This window comes from Coregonus clupeaformis, unplaced genomic scaffold (genome assembly GCF_020615455.1).
Source record: "Coregonus clupeaformis isolate EN_2021a unplaced genomic scaffold, ASM2061545v1 scaf0384, whole genome shotgun sequence".
In the NCBI taxonomy this organism is placed as follows: Eukaryota; Metazoa; Chordata; class Actinopteri; order Salmoniformes; family Salmonidae; genus Coregonus; species Coregonus clupeaformis.
This window is the reverse complement of record NW_025533839.1, coordinates 214,202-231,143: the sequence shown is the minus strand read 5'-3', so window position 1 is coordinate 231,143 and position 16,942 is coordinate 214,202. Positions and strand designations below refer to the sequence as shown.

The 16,942-nt window shown below is 45.9% G+C and overlaps 1 protein-coding gene across 1 annotated transcript in view; it reads left to right on the top strand.

Annotated features, from left to right (window-relative positions):
- LOC121555626 (anoctamin-1-like) overlaps positions 1-16,942 on the top strand; it is a 252,274-nt gene that overhangs the window by 117,091 nt on the left and 118,241 nt on the right. The window contains exon 14 of the mRNA XM_045215172.1: positions 15,234-15,311. Within this exon, the coding sequence (XP_045071107.1) occupies positions 15,234-15,311 (78 nt within the window). The remainder of the gene's footprint in view (positions 1-15,233; positions 15,312-16,942) is intronic.

Below are 16,942 nucleotides of genomic sequence, written 5' to 3'. Positions count from 1 at the left end.
CCTCTCTCAGCACCGGAACCCAGTGGCATACGGCTCTCGCTCCCGAGGGCATATGACGGTTCTGCAGCCGGGTGTCAGGGGTTCCTCCTGCAGGTGGAACTCTACCTGGCTACCCTACACCCAGCGCCCTCGGGGTACGAGAGCGTCTCCGCCCTCATCTCCTGTCTATCCGGCAAGGCGTTGGAGTGGGCCAACGCCGAATGGAGGGGAATAGACGCCGCTACCATCACCTACGCAGAGTTCTCCTGCCGCTTCAGGGCTGTCTTCGATCACCCACCTGAGGGAAAGGCGGCGGGGGAGCGTCTGTTCCACCTCCGACAGGGGAAGAGGAGCGCACAGGAGTTCGCCCTGGAGTTCCGGACTCTAGCGGCGGATGCGGGGTGGAATGAGAGGGTCCTCATCGACCATTACCGGTGTAGCCTACGAGAGGACGTTCGTCGTGAGCTGGCCTGCAGGGACACCAACCTAACCTTCGACCAGTTGGTAGACATCTCCATCCGTCTCGACACCCTGCTGGCTACCCGCGGACGTCCCGAGTGGGGGTTGTCCATTCCACCCTCCAGCACCTCCGAGCCGATTCCCATGGAGCTCGGGGGTGCTGGCGCTAGAGAGAGAAGGAGAGAGAACCCGAGGGGGGCCATCCCCTGCACCAACTGTGGCCGTGGAGGACACACCGCAGCCAGGTGCTGGGGAGGGTCTCCTGGGAGGGGGGACAACAGGTCACGCACTGGGGAGTCATTTCAGGTGAGTAGGCGCCCCACTTACCCAGAGCTCTCTGTTGGTCACATGAGTATTCCTGTGAGATTTCCACAGGTGGCACCTCATTCCCAGCATAAGGCGCTAGTAGATTCAGGCGCAGCTGGGAATTTTGTTGATCGTGCATTTTGTTATAAGTTAGGAATTCCCCTTCGGCCGGTAGAAGCCCCCTTTCCTGTTCACGCCCTAGACAGCCGGCCGTTGGGGTCGGGGCTGATCAGAGAAGTCACAGCACCACTTAAGATCACGACGCAGGGGGGTCATGAGGAGACCATTCAGTTTTATCTGATTGACTCTCCTGCGTACCCCGTGGTGCTGGGGCTTCCCTGGTTAAGCACCCATGATCCTACCATTGCGTGGCAACAGAGGGCTCTTATGGAGTGGTCTGACCAGTGTGTATGGAGATGTCTAGGTGTTTCCTTAGGGGCGACCTCGGTAGAGAGTCCGAACCAAGTGCCCGCAATGCGCATTCCCCCTGAGTATGAGGATTTAGCACTTGTGTTCAGTAAAACGAGGGCTACACAGCTACCACCTCATAGACAGGGGGATTGTGCGATAGATCTCCAAACAGGAGCGGCACTTCCGCAGAGCCGTGTGTATCCACTGTCTCAAGAGGAGACAGCGGCTATGGAAACTTACATAGCCGAGTCCTTGGCACAGGGATACATACGGTCTTCCACTTCCCCGGTTTCCTCGAGTTTCTTCTTTGTGAAGAAGAAGGACGGGGGTTTGCGCCCGTGTATTGACTATCGTAGTCTCAATTAGATCACGGTTAAGTACAGTTACCCTCTTCCACTGATTGCGACTATGACAGAATCATTACGCGGAGCGCAGTTCTTCACAAAGTTGGATCTCAGGAGCGCGTACAATCTGGTACGCATTAGGGAGGGGGATGAATGGAAGACCGCATTTAGCACCACCTCAGGTCATTACGAGTATCTCGTCATGCCATACGGGTTAATGAATGCTCCTTCAGTCTTCCAATCCTTTGTTGACGAGATTTTCCGGGACATGCATGGGCAGGGTGTGGTAGTATACATCGACGACATCCTAGTGTACTCTTCCACACGAGCCGAGCATGTAGCCCTGGTGCGCCGAGTGTTGAGAAGACTGTTGGAGCATGACTTGTATGTCAAGGCAGAGAAATGCCTGTTCTTCCAGGAGTCCGTCTCCTTTTTGGGTTATCGGTTGTCCGCGTCTGGTGTGGAGATAGAGGTAGACCGTAGTGTCGGCCGTGCGTAATTGGCAAACTCCAACCACTGTCAAAGAGGTGCAGCAGTTCTTGGGTTTTGCTAATTACTACCGGAGGTTTATCCGGGGCTTTGGACAGGTTGCAGCTCCCATTACGTCCTTGCTAAAGGGGGTCCGGTTCGGTTGCAGTGGTCAGCTGAGGCGGACAGGGCATTTGCCAAGCTGAAGAACCTGTTCACCTCGGCCCCGGTGCTGGCGCATCCGGATCCCTCTTTACCATTCCAAGTAGAGGTAGACGCGTCCGAGGCCGGCATAGAGGGCAGTCCTGTCACAACGGTCCGGCACGCCCCTAAGCTGCGCCCCTGTGCGTTCTACTCCAAGAAGCTCAGCTCGGGCGGAGCGAAATTATGACGTTGGGGACAGGGAGCTGTTAGCTGTAGTCCAGGCCCTAAAGGTGTGGAGGCATTGGCTTGAGGGGGCTCAACACCCTTTCCTCATTCTGACTGATCACCGTAACCTGGAGTACATCAGGGCAGCTAGGAGATTGAACCCTCGTCAGGCTAGGTGGAACATGTTCCTGACCCGGTTTGTTTTTAAGATCACATACATCCCAGGGTCCCAGAACGGTAAGGCAGACGCACTGTCCCGGCGGTATGACACAGAGGAGAGGTCCATTGAGCCTACTTCCATACTGCCGGAGTCTTGTTTGGTGGCTCCGGTGGTGTGGGAGGTCGATGCGGAAATCAAGCGGGCACTGCGTACCGACCCTACTCCCCCCGAGTGTCCTGTGGGACAGACGTACGTCCCGCTCGAGGTTCGTGATCGTCTGATTTATTGGGCTCATACATCACCCTCCTCTGGACATCCAGGTATTGGCCGGACAGTGCACTGCCTTAGCGTGAAATATTGGTGGCCAACGTTAGCTAGGGATGTGAGGGTTTATGTCTCCTCCTGCTCGGTGTGCGCCCAGTGTAAGGCGCCTAGACATTTGCCCAGGGGTAAGTTACATCCCCTGCCCGTTCCACAACGACCATGGTCCCACCTATCGGTGGATTTTGTGACCGACCTACCCCCCTCCCAGGGGAATACCACCATTTTGGTCGTTGTGGATCGGTTTTCCAAGGCCTGTCGTCTCCTCCCAATGCCGGGTCTCCCTACTGCCCTACAGACCGCTGAGGCCCTATTTACCCATGTGTTCCGGCACTATGGGGTCCCCGAGGATATTGTGTCTGACCGAGGTCCCCAGTTCACCTCCAGAGTTTGGGGGGCGTTCATGGAATGCTTGGGGGTTTCGTTAAGCCTTACCTCGGGGTACCACCCAGAGAGCAATTGGCAGGTTGAACGTGTCAACCAGGATGTGGGTAGGTTTCTGAGGTCCTATTGCCGGGACTGGCCGGAGGAGTGGTCTAGGTTCATCCCCTGGGCAGAGATGGCCCAGAACTCTCTCCGCCACTCCTCCACCAATTTAACACCTTTCCAGTGTGTTTTAGGTTATCAGCCGGTCCTGGCACCATGGCACGAGAGCCAGATCGAGGCCCCTGCGGTGGACGAGTGGATTCGGCGCTCGGAGGAGACGTGGGGACGCTGCCCATGTCCATCTGCAGCGTGCCATCCGTCAACAAAAGGCGAGCGCCGATCGCCACCGCAGTGAGGGACCGGTGTACGCACCGGGAGATCGAGTCTGGCTCTCGACTCGAAACCTGCCCCTCCGCCTGCCCTGCCGGAAGCTGGGTCGGCGGTTTGTGGGGCCCTTTAAAGTCCTGAGAAGGTTGAACGAGGTGTGTTACAGGTTACAACTGCCTATTGAGTACAAGAATATTAACCCCTCGTTCCATGTGTCTCTTCTCAGGCCAGTGGTAGCTGGCCCACTCCAAGAAGATGAGATAGGAGAGACCCCTCCGCCCCCTTTGGACATCGAGGGGGCCCCGGCGTACAGGGTCCAGACCATCTTGGACTCGAGGCGCCGGATGAGTGGTCTCCAGTATCTCGTGGAGTGGGAGGGGTACGGTCCGGAGGAACGGTGCTGGGTGCCTAGGAGGGACATCCTAGATCCGTCCCTCCTGACTGAGTTCCACCGTGGGCATCCCACGCGCCCGAGTCCGCGTCCTCCTGGCCGTCCCCGAGGCCGGAGTCGGCGCACGGCTGGAGCCGCGCGTCAAGGGGGGGGTACTGTCACTGATTCTGCCGAGACTGCTCCTCCTCCTGGTTCGGGCAGGCTTCGGCGTTCGCCGTCCCCGGAGTACTAGCTGCCACCGCTCCATGTTTCTTGGTGTGATTGCTTTCGTCTGTCTTTTACACCTGTGTCCGTTTGTGTGCTGATTACTTGTCCTATAAGTTCCTTGTTTTGCTTAGGTTAGATTGTGTGTTGTTTTTCGCCTGTCCGTTGTGCTGCGTGTTTTGTACCTGTTTTCTTGTTTATTTGTTTTACGCATAGTTTGCGTATTTTGCTCGCCTCTGTTTTTTGTTGAGGCCGTTCTCTGTATTTTTGCCTATTGGTAAACTTCAGTAAACTTTGTTGGACTAGCTTCGGTGTCCTGCGCCTGACTTCCACACACCTTACACCTCAGCCCTTGACATGGTTACTCTTAGCAAACAAGTAGCGAACCTACACAAGCTACTGGGGAATCCACAGCCGTCTACTATCTCTTTCTCTTCTACTCCAGTAGCTGGACGCCGCTTTGGCCTGGTGGGAGTGTCGCTGCTGTGTCATCTCTCTACAGCTGACTGGCCGGAGCTCTGCAGGGATCCCTCCCCAAAGGAGTCTCCCCCTTCCCTGAATAATGGAGTTAGCGGGTTGCTTCTGGATGACTTAGTGGATGTTCTTGATCCTACCAACCAGCCATGGAGGCACAACACTCGCCGTGGAAGTTGAAAGCAGCAGCCTTTGGCAATAGGGGCCTCCTTGGTAATGGGAAGCCCGGACCGGATACAGACTTCAAACAGCTTCACCACCCTGGATCCAGAGGTTCCGGGGCCTTCATCCCTGAGGGGTTTCTGCTTCGAGATCGGATCTGGCGGTACTTGCACCTTAGTCTTCTGGTGTTGCTCTGGGTGTTGCTATAGGCCACCAAGTGCTAACAGTCAGTATCTAAATAATATGTGTGAAATGCTTGATAGTGTATGTGATGTAAACAGAGAGGTCTACTTTCTTGAGGACCTGAATATTGACTGGTTTTCATCAAGCTGTCCGCTCAAGAAGCTTCTCACTGTAACCAGTGCCTGTAATCTGGTTCAGGTAATTAATCAACCTACCACAGTGTTTACAAACACTACAGGAACAAGATAATCCACATGTATCGATCACATTTTCACTAATACTGTAGAACTTTGTTCTAAAGCTGTATCGTCAAAATAGCGCCGGAGGGGATGGCTGACGTTTTACGTTCTCCTAACCAACTGTGCTATTTTGTGTGTTTTTTCACATTGTTTGTAGCATATTTTGTACATAATGTTACTGCTACCATCTCTTATGACCGTAAAGAGCTTCTGGATATCAGAACAGTGATTACTCACCTCGAACTGGATGAAGATTTTTTCTTTAATGAGTCCAATGCGAAGGATATACTGCTTCTCCGAGACCAGGCCCAAATCCTCGTCATTCGCGTGAAGAAAATACCAAAAAGACTTATTTTCCACCATAATTTGCAAATAAATTCATAAAAAATCCTACAATGTGATTTTCTGGAAAAAAAAATCTCAATTTGTCTGTCATAGTTGACGTGTACCTATGATGAAAATTACAGGCCTCTTTCATCTTTTTAAGTGGGAGAACTTGCACAGTTGGTGGCTGACTAAATAATTTTTTTCCCCACTGTATATAATTTTCGTAGCTGTCTATTTACCACCACAAACCGATGCTGGCACTAAGACCGCAATCAACAAGCTGTAAAAGGCCATAAGCAAACAAGAAAATGCTCATAGTGGCTGGGGTCTTTAATGCAGGCAAACTTAAATCCATTTTACCTCATTTCTACCAGCATGTCACATGTGCAACCAGAGGAAAAAAACTCTAGACCACCTTTACTCCACACACAGAGACGCATAAAAAGCTCTCCCTCGCCCTCCATTTGGCAAATCTGACCATAATTCTATCCTCCTGATTCCTGCTTACAAGCAAAAACTAAAGCAGTAATCCGGATGCTTATAAGAAATCCCGCTATGCCCTCGGACGAACCATCAAACAGGCAAAGCATCAATGTAGGACAAAGATTGAATCCTACTACACCAGCTCTGATGCTCGTCGGATGTGGCAGGGCTTGCAAACTATTATGGACTACAAAAGGGAAACCCAGCCGCGAGCTGCCCAGTGACATGAGCCTACCAGACGAGGTAAATGCCTTTTATGCTCGCTTCGAGGCAAGCCACACTGAAACATGCATGAGAGCACCAGCTGTTCCGGACGACTGTGTGATCACGCTCTCCGTAGCCGATGTGAGTAAGACCTTTAAACAGGTCAACCTTCACAAGGCAGCAGGGACAGATGGATTACCAGGATGTGTACTCAGAGCATGTGCTGACCAACTGGCAAGTGTCTTCACTGACATTGTCAACCTCACCCTAACCAAGTCTGTAATACAACATGTTTCAAGCAGAACACCATAGTCCCTGTACCCAAGGACACTAAGATAACCGGACTAAATGACTACCGACCCGTAGCACTGACGTCTGTAGCCATGAAGTGCTTTGAAAGGCTGGTCATGGCTCACATCAACACCATTATCCCAGAAACCCTAGATGCACTCCATTTTGCATACCGCCCCAACAAAACCACAGATGATGCAATTTATATTGCACTCCACACTGCCCTTTCCCACCTGGACAAGAGGAACACCTGTGTGAGAATGCTATTCATTGACTACAGCTCAGCATTCAACACCATAGTGCCCTCAAAGCTCATCACTAAGCTAAGGACCCTGGGACTAAACACCTCCCTCTGCAACTGGATCCTGGACTTCCTGACGGGCCACCCCCAGGTGGTAAGGGTAGGTAACAACACATCTGCCACGCTGATCCTCAACACGGGGGCCCCTCGGGTGCATGCTCAGTTCCCTCCTGTACTCCCTGTTCACCCACAACCGCATGGCCAAGCACGGCTCCAACACCATCATTAAGTTTGCTGATGACACAACAGTGGTAGGCCTGATCACCGACTAAGATGAGACAGCCTATAGGGAGGAGGTCAGAGACCTGGCAGTGCGGTGCCAGGACAACAACCTCCCTCAACATGAGTAAGACAAAGGAGCTGATCGTGGACTACAGGAAAAGGAGGGCCGAACACACCCCCATTCTCATCGACTGGGCTGTAGTGGAGCAGGTCGAGAGTTTCAAGTTCCTTGGTTTCCACATCACCAGCAAACGATTATGGTCCAAACACACCAAGACAGTCATGAAGAGGGCACGACAACACCTTTTCCCCCTCAGATCCTCAAAACGTTATACAGCTGCACCATCGAGAGCATCCTGACCGGTTACATCACCGCCTGGTATGGCAACTGCTCGGCATCTGACCATAAGGCGCTACAGAGGGTAGTGCGTACAGCCCAGTACATCACTGGGGCCAAGCTTCCTGCCACCCAGGACCTCTATACCAGGCGGTGTCAGAGGAAGGCCCTCAAAATTGTCAAAGACTCCAGCCACCCTAGTCATAGACTGTTCTCTCTACTACCGCACGGCAAGCGGTACCGGAGCGCCATGTCTAGGTCCAAAAGGCTCCTTAACAGCTTCTACCCCCAAGCCATAAAACTGCTGAACAATTAATCAAATGGCCACCCGGACTATACATTAACAACCCACCCCCCTTTGTTTTTACACTGCTGCTACTCGCTGTTTATTATCTATGCATAGTCATTTTACCCCTACCGACATGTACAAATTACCTCACCTAACTTGTATCCCTGCACATTGACTTGGTACTGGTACCCCCTGTATATAGCCTTGTTATTACCTCACCTAACTTGTATCCCTGCACATTGACTTGGTACCGGTACCCCCTGTATATAGCCTTGTTATTACCTCACCTAACTTGTATCCCTGCACATTGACTTGGTACCGGTACCCCTGTATATAGCCTTGTTATTACCTCCTAACCTGTATCCCTGCACATTGACTTGGTACCGGTACCCCCTGTATATAGCCTTGTTATTACCTCACCTAACTTGTATCCCCGTACCTGTACCTAACCCTAACCCCCTGCACATTGACTTGGTACCGGTACCCCCTGTATATAGCCTTGTTATTACCTCACCTAACCTGTATCCCCGTACCTGTACCTAACCTGTATCCCTGCACATTGACTTGGTACCGGTACCCCCTGTATATAGCCTTGTTATTACCTCCTAACTTGTATCCCTGTACCTGTACCTAACCCTAACCCTGCACATTGACTTGGTACCGGTACCCCCTGTATATAGCCTTGTTATTACCTCCTAACCTGTATCCCTGCACATTGACTTGGTACCGGTACCCCCTGTATATAGCCTTGTTATTACCTCCTAACCTGTATCCCTGCACATTGACTTGGTACCGGGTACCCCCTGTATATAGCCTTGTTATTACCTCCTAACCTGTATCCCTGCACATTGACTTGGTACCGGTACCCCCTGTATATAGCCTTGTTATTACCTCCTAACTTGTATCCCTGCACATTGACTTGGTACCGTACCCCCTGTATATAGCCTTGTTATTACCTCCTAACCTGTATCCCTGCACATTGACTTGGTACCGGTACCCCCTGTATATAGCCTTGTTATTACCTCCTAACCTGTATCCCTGCACATTGACTTGGTACCGGTACCCCCTGTATATAGCCTTGTTATTACCTCCTAACTTGTATCCCTGCACATTGACTTGGTACCGGTACCCCTGTATATAGCCTTGTTATTACCTCCTAACTTGTATCCCCGTACCTGTACCTAACCTGTATCCCTGCACGTTGACTTGGTACCGGTAACCCCTGTATATAGCCTTGTTATTACCTCCTAACTTGTATCCCCGTACCTGTACCTAACCTGTATCCCTGCACATTGACTTGGTACCGGTACCCCCTGTATATAGCCTTGTTATTACATCCTAACTTGTATCCCCGTACCTGTACCTAACCCTAACCCTGCACATTGACTTGGTACCGGTACCCCCTGTTAATTTATTGTGTTACTTTTTATTTTATTTTTTATTTTAGTTTATTTAGTAAATATTTTCTTAATTCTATTTCATGAACTGCATTGTTGGTTAAGGGATTGTAAGTAAGCATTTCACAGTAATTATTCGGCGCATGTGACAAATTACATTTGATTTGAAAAATGTGATTGGATTGGATGCAGTGATCACAATATAGTGCCTTTATCCAGGAAAGCCAAAGTTCCAAAAGCTGGGCCTAAATTAGTGTAAAAGAGATCATGCAAAAGATTTTGCTATGACTCTTTTGTGGATGATGTAATTGCTTCTTCCAATTATTGATAAACATGCACCTGTTAGGAAACTGACTGTTAGAGCTGTTAAGGCTCCATGGATTGATGAGGAATTGAAAAACTGTCTGGTTGGAAGAGACGGGGCAAAAGGAGTGGCCAATAAGTCTGGCTGCACATCTGACTGGCTGACTTACTGCAAATTGAGAAATTATGTGACTAAACTCAACAAAAAGAAGAAGAAACTGTATTATGTAGCCAAGATCAATGATATAAAGAATGATGGAAAAAAAACTTTGGAGTACTTTAAATGAAATTATGGGCAGAAAGACAAATTCAACTCCATCTTTCATCAAATCAGATGGCTTATTCATCACAAAACCATTTGATGGTGGCAATTATTTTAATGATTACTTAATTGGCAAAGTGGGCAAACTTAGGCAGGAAATGCCAACAACGAACAGTGAGCCATCGTATTCATGCATAAAAAAACAAATAATGAAAGAAAAGCATTGCAAGTTTCAATTTTGTAGAGTTAGTGTGGGAGAGGTGGAAAAATATTGTTATCGATCAATAATGAAAAACCTCTTGGCATTGCGAACTTAAATGAAAAGCTACTGAGCATGGGAGCTGAGACTATAGCCACTCCTATCTGTCATATCTTTAATCTGAGCCTAAAGGAAAGTCTTTGTCCTCAGGCCTGGAGGGAAGCCAAAGTAATTCCGCTACCCAAGAGTGGTAGAGCGGCCTTTACTGGTTCTAACAGCAGACCTAAAAGCTTGCTGCCAGCTCTTAGCAAACTGTTGGGAAAAAGTGTGTTTGACCAAATACAATGTTATTTCTCTGTAAACAAATTAACAACAGACTTTCAGCATGCTTATAGAGAAGGGCACTCAACAAATGTGTGGTGTACCACAGGGCAGCTCTCTAGGCCCTCTACTCTGTACTATTTTTACCAATGACCTGCCACTGGCATTAAACAAAGCATGTTTGTCCATGTATGCTGATGATTCAACCATATACGCATCAGCAACAAAGAGTTGCAGTCTGTTTTGGAATGGGTGGCCAGTAATAAACTTGCCCTGAACATCTCTAAAACTAAGAGAATTGTATTCGGTACAAATCATTCCCTAAGTTCTAGAAACATATAGATTCAATGGTTGTAAAGATGGGGAGATGTCTGTCCGTAATAAAGAGATGCTCTGCTTTTTGACACCACACTCCAAAAAGCAAGTTCTGCAGGCTCCAGTTTTGTCTTATCTTGATTATTGTCCCATCGTGTGGTAGAGTGCTGCAAGGAAAGACCTAGTTAAGCAGCAGCTGGCCCAGAACAGAGCAGCATGTCTTGCTCTTCATTGTAATCAGAGGGCTGATATAAATACTATGCATGCCAATCTCTCTTGGCTAAGAGTTGAGGAGAGACTGACTGCATCACTAATTATTTTTTATAAGAAACATAAATGTGTTGAAAATGGTTTGCATAGTCAACTTACACACAGCTCTGACAAAAACACTTACCCCACCAGACATGCCACCAGGGGTCTTTTCACAGTCCCCAAATCCAGAACAAATTCAAGAAAGCGTACAGTATTATATAGAGCCATTATTGCATGTAACTCTGTTCCATCTCATATTGCTCAAATGAACAGCAAACCTGGTTTAAAAAAACAGATAAAGCAACACCTCACGGCACAACACCTCTCCCCTATTTCACCTAGATAGTTTGTGTGTATGTATTGATATGTAGGCTACGTGTGCCTTTAAAAAAAAGTATGTAGTTCTGTCCTTGAGCTGCTCTTGTCTATTAATGTTCTGTATTATGTCATATTTCATGTTTTGTGTGGACCCCACGAAGAGTAGCTGCTGCTTTTGCAACAGCTAATGGGGATCCTAATAAAATACCAATACAGCTACTGACCACAACCACAACTACTGACAACAACCACAAAACAAATACAGACCACAACTACTGACCAAAATCACTGACCACAACCACACAACTACTGACCACAGCTACTGGCCACAACCACAAATTAAAAAAACTAGTAGAATATCAATACCAAACAAGATTCATGAAATCGATAACTTGTTAGTTACAGATAACATTCCTATACTGACTCTCTCTGAAATTCACTTAGATAATACCTTTGATGATACAGTGGTAGCAATACATTGTTTCAACATCTTCAGAAGAGACAGGAATGACAATGGTGGAGGTGATGCGGTTTATATTCAGAGTCATATTCCTGTAAAGCTTAGAGAGGATCTCATGTCAAATGCTGTTGAAGTAATATGGCTACAGGTTCACCTGCCTCACCTAAAGCTCATTCTTGTGGGAAGCTGCTATAGACCAACAAGTGCTTACAGTCAGTATCTGGATAATATGTGTGAAATGCTTGATAATGTATGTGATATCAACAGAGAGGTATATTTTCTGTTGACCAAAATATTGACTGGCTTTCATCAAGCTGCCCACTCAAGAAAAAGCTTCAGACTGTAACCAGCGCCTGCAACCTGGTTCAGGTTATCAGTCAATCTTCCAGGGTTTTTACAAACAACACAGGGGATGAAATCATCCACATGTATTGATCACAACTTTCCTAATGCTGCAGAAAATCTGCTATAAAGCATTATCCAAATCCACCAGATGTAGTGATCAGATTATATACTGAATATAAATATAAACGCAACATGCAACAATTTCAAAGATTTAACCTAGTTACAGTTCATATACGGAAATCAGTTAAAATCATTAGGCCCTAATCTATGGATTTCACATGACTGGGAAGGGGTGCAGCCATGGGTGGGCCTGGGAGGGCAAAGGCCCAGCCAATCAGAATACGTTTTTCCTCATAAAAGGGCTTTATTAAACACAGAAATACTCCTCAGCACCCCAAGCACAGCTCCAGCATTCATTGAATCAGATGGCTCATTCATCACAAAACCCACTGATATTGCCAACAACTTTAATGACTTTTTCATTGGTAAGATTAGAAAATTTAGGGATGACATGCTAATAACAAATCTTAACCTACATATCACTGACCGAATTATGAAAGGCAAGCATTGTAATTTAGAATTCCGTAAAGTGAGTGTGGAAGAGGTGAAAAAATGGTTGTCTATCAACAATGACAAGCCACCTGGGTCTGACAACTTGGATGCAAAATTACTGAGGATAACAGAGGACGATATTGCCACTCCTATTTGCCATCTCTTCAATATAAGCCTACTAGAAAGTGTGTTTGACCAGATACAATGCTATTTCATTGTAAACAAATTAACAACAGATTTTCAGCACGATTATAGGGAAGGTCATTCAACATGTACAGCTCTTATACAAATTACTGATGATTGTCTGAGAGAGATTGATAATAAAAAATATTGTGGGGGCTGTTTTGTCTGACTTCAGTGCAGCTTTTGACATTATCAATCATAGTCTGCTGCTGGAAGAACGTATGCGTTATGGCTTTACTCCCCCTGCTATATTGTGGATAAAGAGTTACCTGTCTAACAGAACACAGAGGGTGTTATTTAATGGAAGCCTCTCCAACATAATCCAGGCCCATTACTTATTTTCAAACTTTACTAATGACCTGCCACTGGATCTGAGTAAAGCCTGTATGTCTATGTATGCTGATGACTCGACACTATACAAGTCAGCAACCACAGCAAGTGAAATCACTGCAACACTTAAAGAGCTGCAGTCAGTTTCAAGATGGTTGGCAAGAAATAAGTTAGTCCTAAATATTTAAAAAATTAAATGCATTGTATTTGGGACAAATCATTCACTAAACCCTAAACCTCAATTAAATCTTATAATGAATAATGTGGAAATTGAGCAAGTTGAGGAGACTAAACTGCTTGGCGTAACCCTGGACTGTAAACTATCATGGTCAAAACATGTTGATACAACAGTAGCTAAGATGGGGAGAAGTCTGTCCATAATAAAGCGCTGCTCTACCTTCTTAACAGCACTATCAACAAGGCAGGTCCTACAGGCCCTAGTTTTGTCCCACCTGGACTACTGTCCAGTTGTGTGGTCAGGTGCCACAAAGAGGGACTTAGGAAAATTACAATTGGCTCAGAACAGGGCAGCACGGCTGGCCCTTAAATGTACATGGAGAGCTAACATTAATAATATGCACGTCAATCTCTCCTGGCTCATATTTTGCATCTTCAAAGTGGTAGGCATCTCGTGTAATTCAAATGATACAAACCCCCCAAAAATCAATTTAAATTCCAGGTTGTAAGGCAACAAAATAGGAAAAATGCCAACGGGGGTGAATACTTTTGCAAGCCACCGTATGCAATCTGTAAAAACAACTAAAATTGTTAAATTACGAGCTTAGTTGGTTTAGCCACAGAAAAAGACAGCAACCTTCACGCTAGCCATGATTGGCTGAGATAATGAGTGGGCTGGACATGCCAAGAGATGAGTTCGGATTGGTCTGCCATATAGCATGTTTCTGTTTATTTGACCTGGTTAGTATGTGTAGGTAATCATGTCTAACGCGGCTTTTAAAAAAATATATCGTGTAGTAGAGCTGCATAAGTGTTGCTCTCCACTTTCTGGAGGACCGAGTTTTGAAATCTGTGGAATTAGAGTATGATAGCTAAGGAGATGGAGAAAACACCTGACTCCGGATTACATCTTCAAACTAAGGGCAACCATGGCATCCGTGACAGGGGGAAGCATCCATCCATGATGTATACTGGTCAGATAGTCTAGCTAGCTACATTTTCAGATATTACACGTTTCTAATTTTGACAAAGTCGTTTTCTTTTCAAGTTAAAGTGTACTGTTAGCTAGCTAGCTAACGTTAGCTGGCTGGCTTGCTAGCGTTACGCGTATGATCTTATTATTCGTATCTCAGAGCCATTTGCTTTGCTAATTATAGCCTAATGTTAGCTAGCTAACATTGAACATGGTTGGTTAGCTACCTGAAGATTCATGCAGGGTAGTAACATCATGAGTTGGGATTATGGTTCATTGTTTACCTAGCTAGCTACATGTCTAAACAAAAGACTCCACTATGCAAGTAACAATTTCAATAGAATGTCACTGCGATAACTGTCGATAGACGTAGCTGGTAAATTCGCTCTGGCTATCTACTCCAATTTCAGAGCACTCTCATCTGAGTGTGCCAGAGGGTAGAATAACTGACGAATTTACGAACACTCAACACCTGTTGAATATGGCCGGTGTCAGTAAATGTTGGCAAAAAAGCATAAATTGTTGCCAGCAGCACAGTTGCAGTCACCAACGTTCTGGATAACATAAAAACAGCCTAACCAGCTCTGCTAGGGCGAGTAAAATGGTCTGTGAGCTGTTCTCTCATTTGTGTCTGGAAGTAGCTAGCAAGCTAGCCAACGTTAGCTTGGGTGCTTGACTACTCTTGTTAGGACAGAACACTCAGATCAACCCTTAAAGAGATGGGTGGGGCTAAAGCTTAAGAGGGTGTGAACAATGCAGAATGGGTGTAGACAAAGAAGAGTTCTCCAGTAGGTACCAAAACATTCAAAGGCCATTTTCAAAGGCCAAGTTTATCAACTTTCAAAGCATAATTACTTTCCCATTGTTCCCTTAAATGCAGTGTATGATATACAATTTTGTAGCTCTGTGTCTCTGCTTTTATCCAATGTAAAAAACACCATGTCAAATTTTGCTACATAAGACTAAATCAAGGAGGTCGGTAACAAATGGGCATGTTTGACCTGATAATCTATAACTGAGCATGTTTGATCTATAAATGGATAATCAACTTGACGTCATTGTTGCGCCTTTTAGTGATCATAGTGTGAGGTACAGTATATACTCTGTGTGTGTGTTTGTGCCTTCAGTGTATTTGTGTGTGCGTGAATATGTGTGTTTGTGTGTCTCAGGAAACCCCCAGGCCAGAGTATGATGAAATCCTACAAGAGAAGAGACGGAATAAGAGAGGAGCAAAAAGGAGGAGTGAGGTATTTATAATTATAATACTATATAGATATAGATAGATGGATAGATAGATATACAGTACCAGTCAAACGTTTGGACATACCTACTCATTCCAGGGTTTTTCTTTATTTTTTACTATTTTCTACATTGTAGAATAATAGTGAAGACATCAAAACTATGAAATAACACATATGGAATCATGTAGTAACCAAAAATGTGTTAAACAAATCAAAATATATTTTATATTTGAGATTCTTCAAAGTAGCCACCCTTTGCCTTGATGACAGCCTATATGACACAAAGACAACCTCCGTGTCTTTGTGAGATGCAGAGTAGGTGAATGGATGATCTCCGCATGTGTGGTCCCCACCGTAAAGCATGGAGGAGGAGGTGTGCTGGTGTGGGGGTGCTTTGCTGGTGACACTGTCAGTGATTTATTTAGAATTCAAGGCACACTTAACCAGCATGGATACCACAGCATTCTGCAGCGATACGCCATCCCATTTTGTTAGCACTTAGTGGGACTATCCCAACACACCTCCAGGCTGTGTAAGGGCTATTTGACCAAGAAGGAGAGTGATGGAGACTCTGCGTCTCACAAAGACACGGCGGTTGGAACCAAAAATCTCAAATTTTGACTCATCAGACCAAATGACAGATTTCCACTGGTCTAATGTCCATTGCTTGTGTTTCTTGGCCCAAGCAAGTCTCTTCTTATTATTGGTGTCCTTTAGTAGTGGTTTCTTTGCAGCAATTCGACCATGAAGGCCTGATTCACGCAGTCTCCTCTGAACAGTTGATGTTGAGATTTGTCTGTTACTTGAACTCTGTGAAGCATTTATTTGGGCTGCAGTTTATGAGGCTGGTAAATCTAATGAATTTATCCTCTGCAGCAGAGGTGACTCTGGTTCTTCCATTTCTGTGGCGGTCCTCATGAGAGCAAGTTTCATCATAGCTCTTGATGGATTTTGCACCAGCACTTGAAGAAACTTTCAAAGTTCTTGAAGTCTTCTGGATTGACTGACCTTCATGTCTTAAAGTAATGATGGACTGTCATTTCTCTTTGCTTATTTGAGCTGTTCTTGCCATAATATGGACTTAGTCTTTTACCAAATAAGGCTATCTTCTGTATACCCCCCCTACTTTGTCACAACACAACTGATTGGCTCAAATGCATTAAGAAGGAAGGAAATTCCACAAATTAGCTTTTAAGAAGGCACACCTGTTAATTGAAATGCATTCCAGGTGACTACCTCATGAAGCTGGTTGAGAGAATGCCAAGAGTGTGCAAAGCTGTCATCAAGGCAAAGGGTGGCTACTTTGAAGAATCTCAAATATAAAATATATTTTAATTTGTTTAACACTTTTTGGGTTACTACATGATTCCATATGTGTTATTTCATAGTTTTGATGTCTTCACTATTATTCTACAATGTAGAAAATAGAAGAAATAAATAAAAACCCTTGAATGAGTAGGTGTTCTAAAACTTTTGACTGGTAATATATATATATCGTAATGATGTCATGTCATAGTATTGTGTGGACCAGGGAAGAGTTAGTAGATAATTTACTTGGTTCCACTGAGTCTACATTCCTTATGTCAAAGGAGATTAGTGATGTTTATGGTAGTATGATTGATGGACAGGATATAATG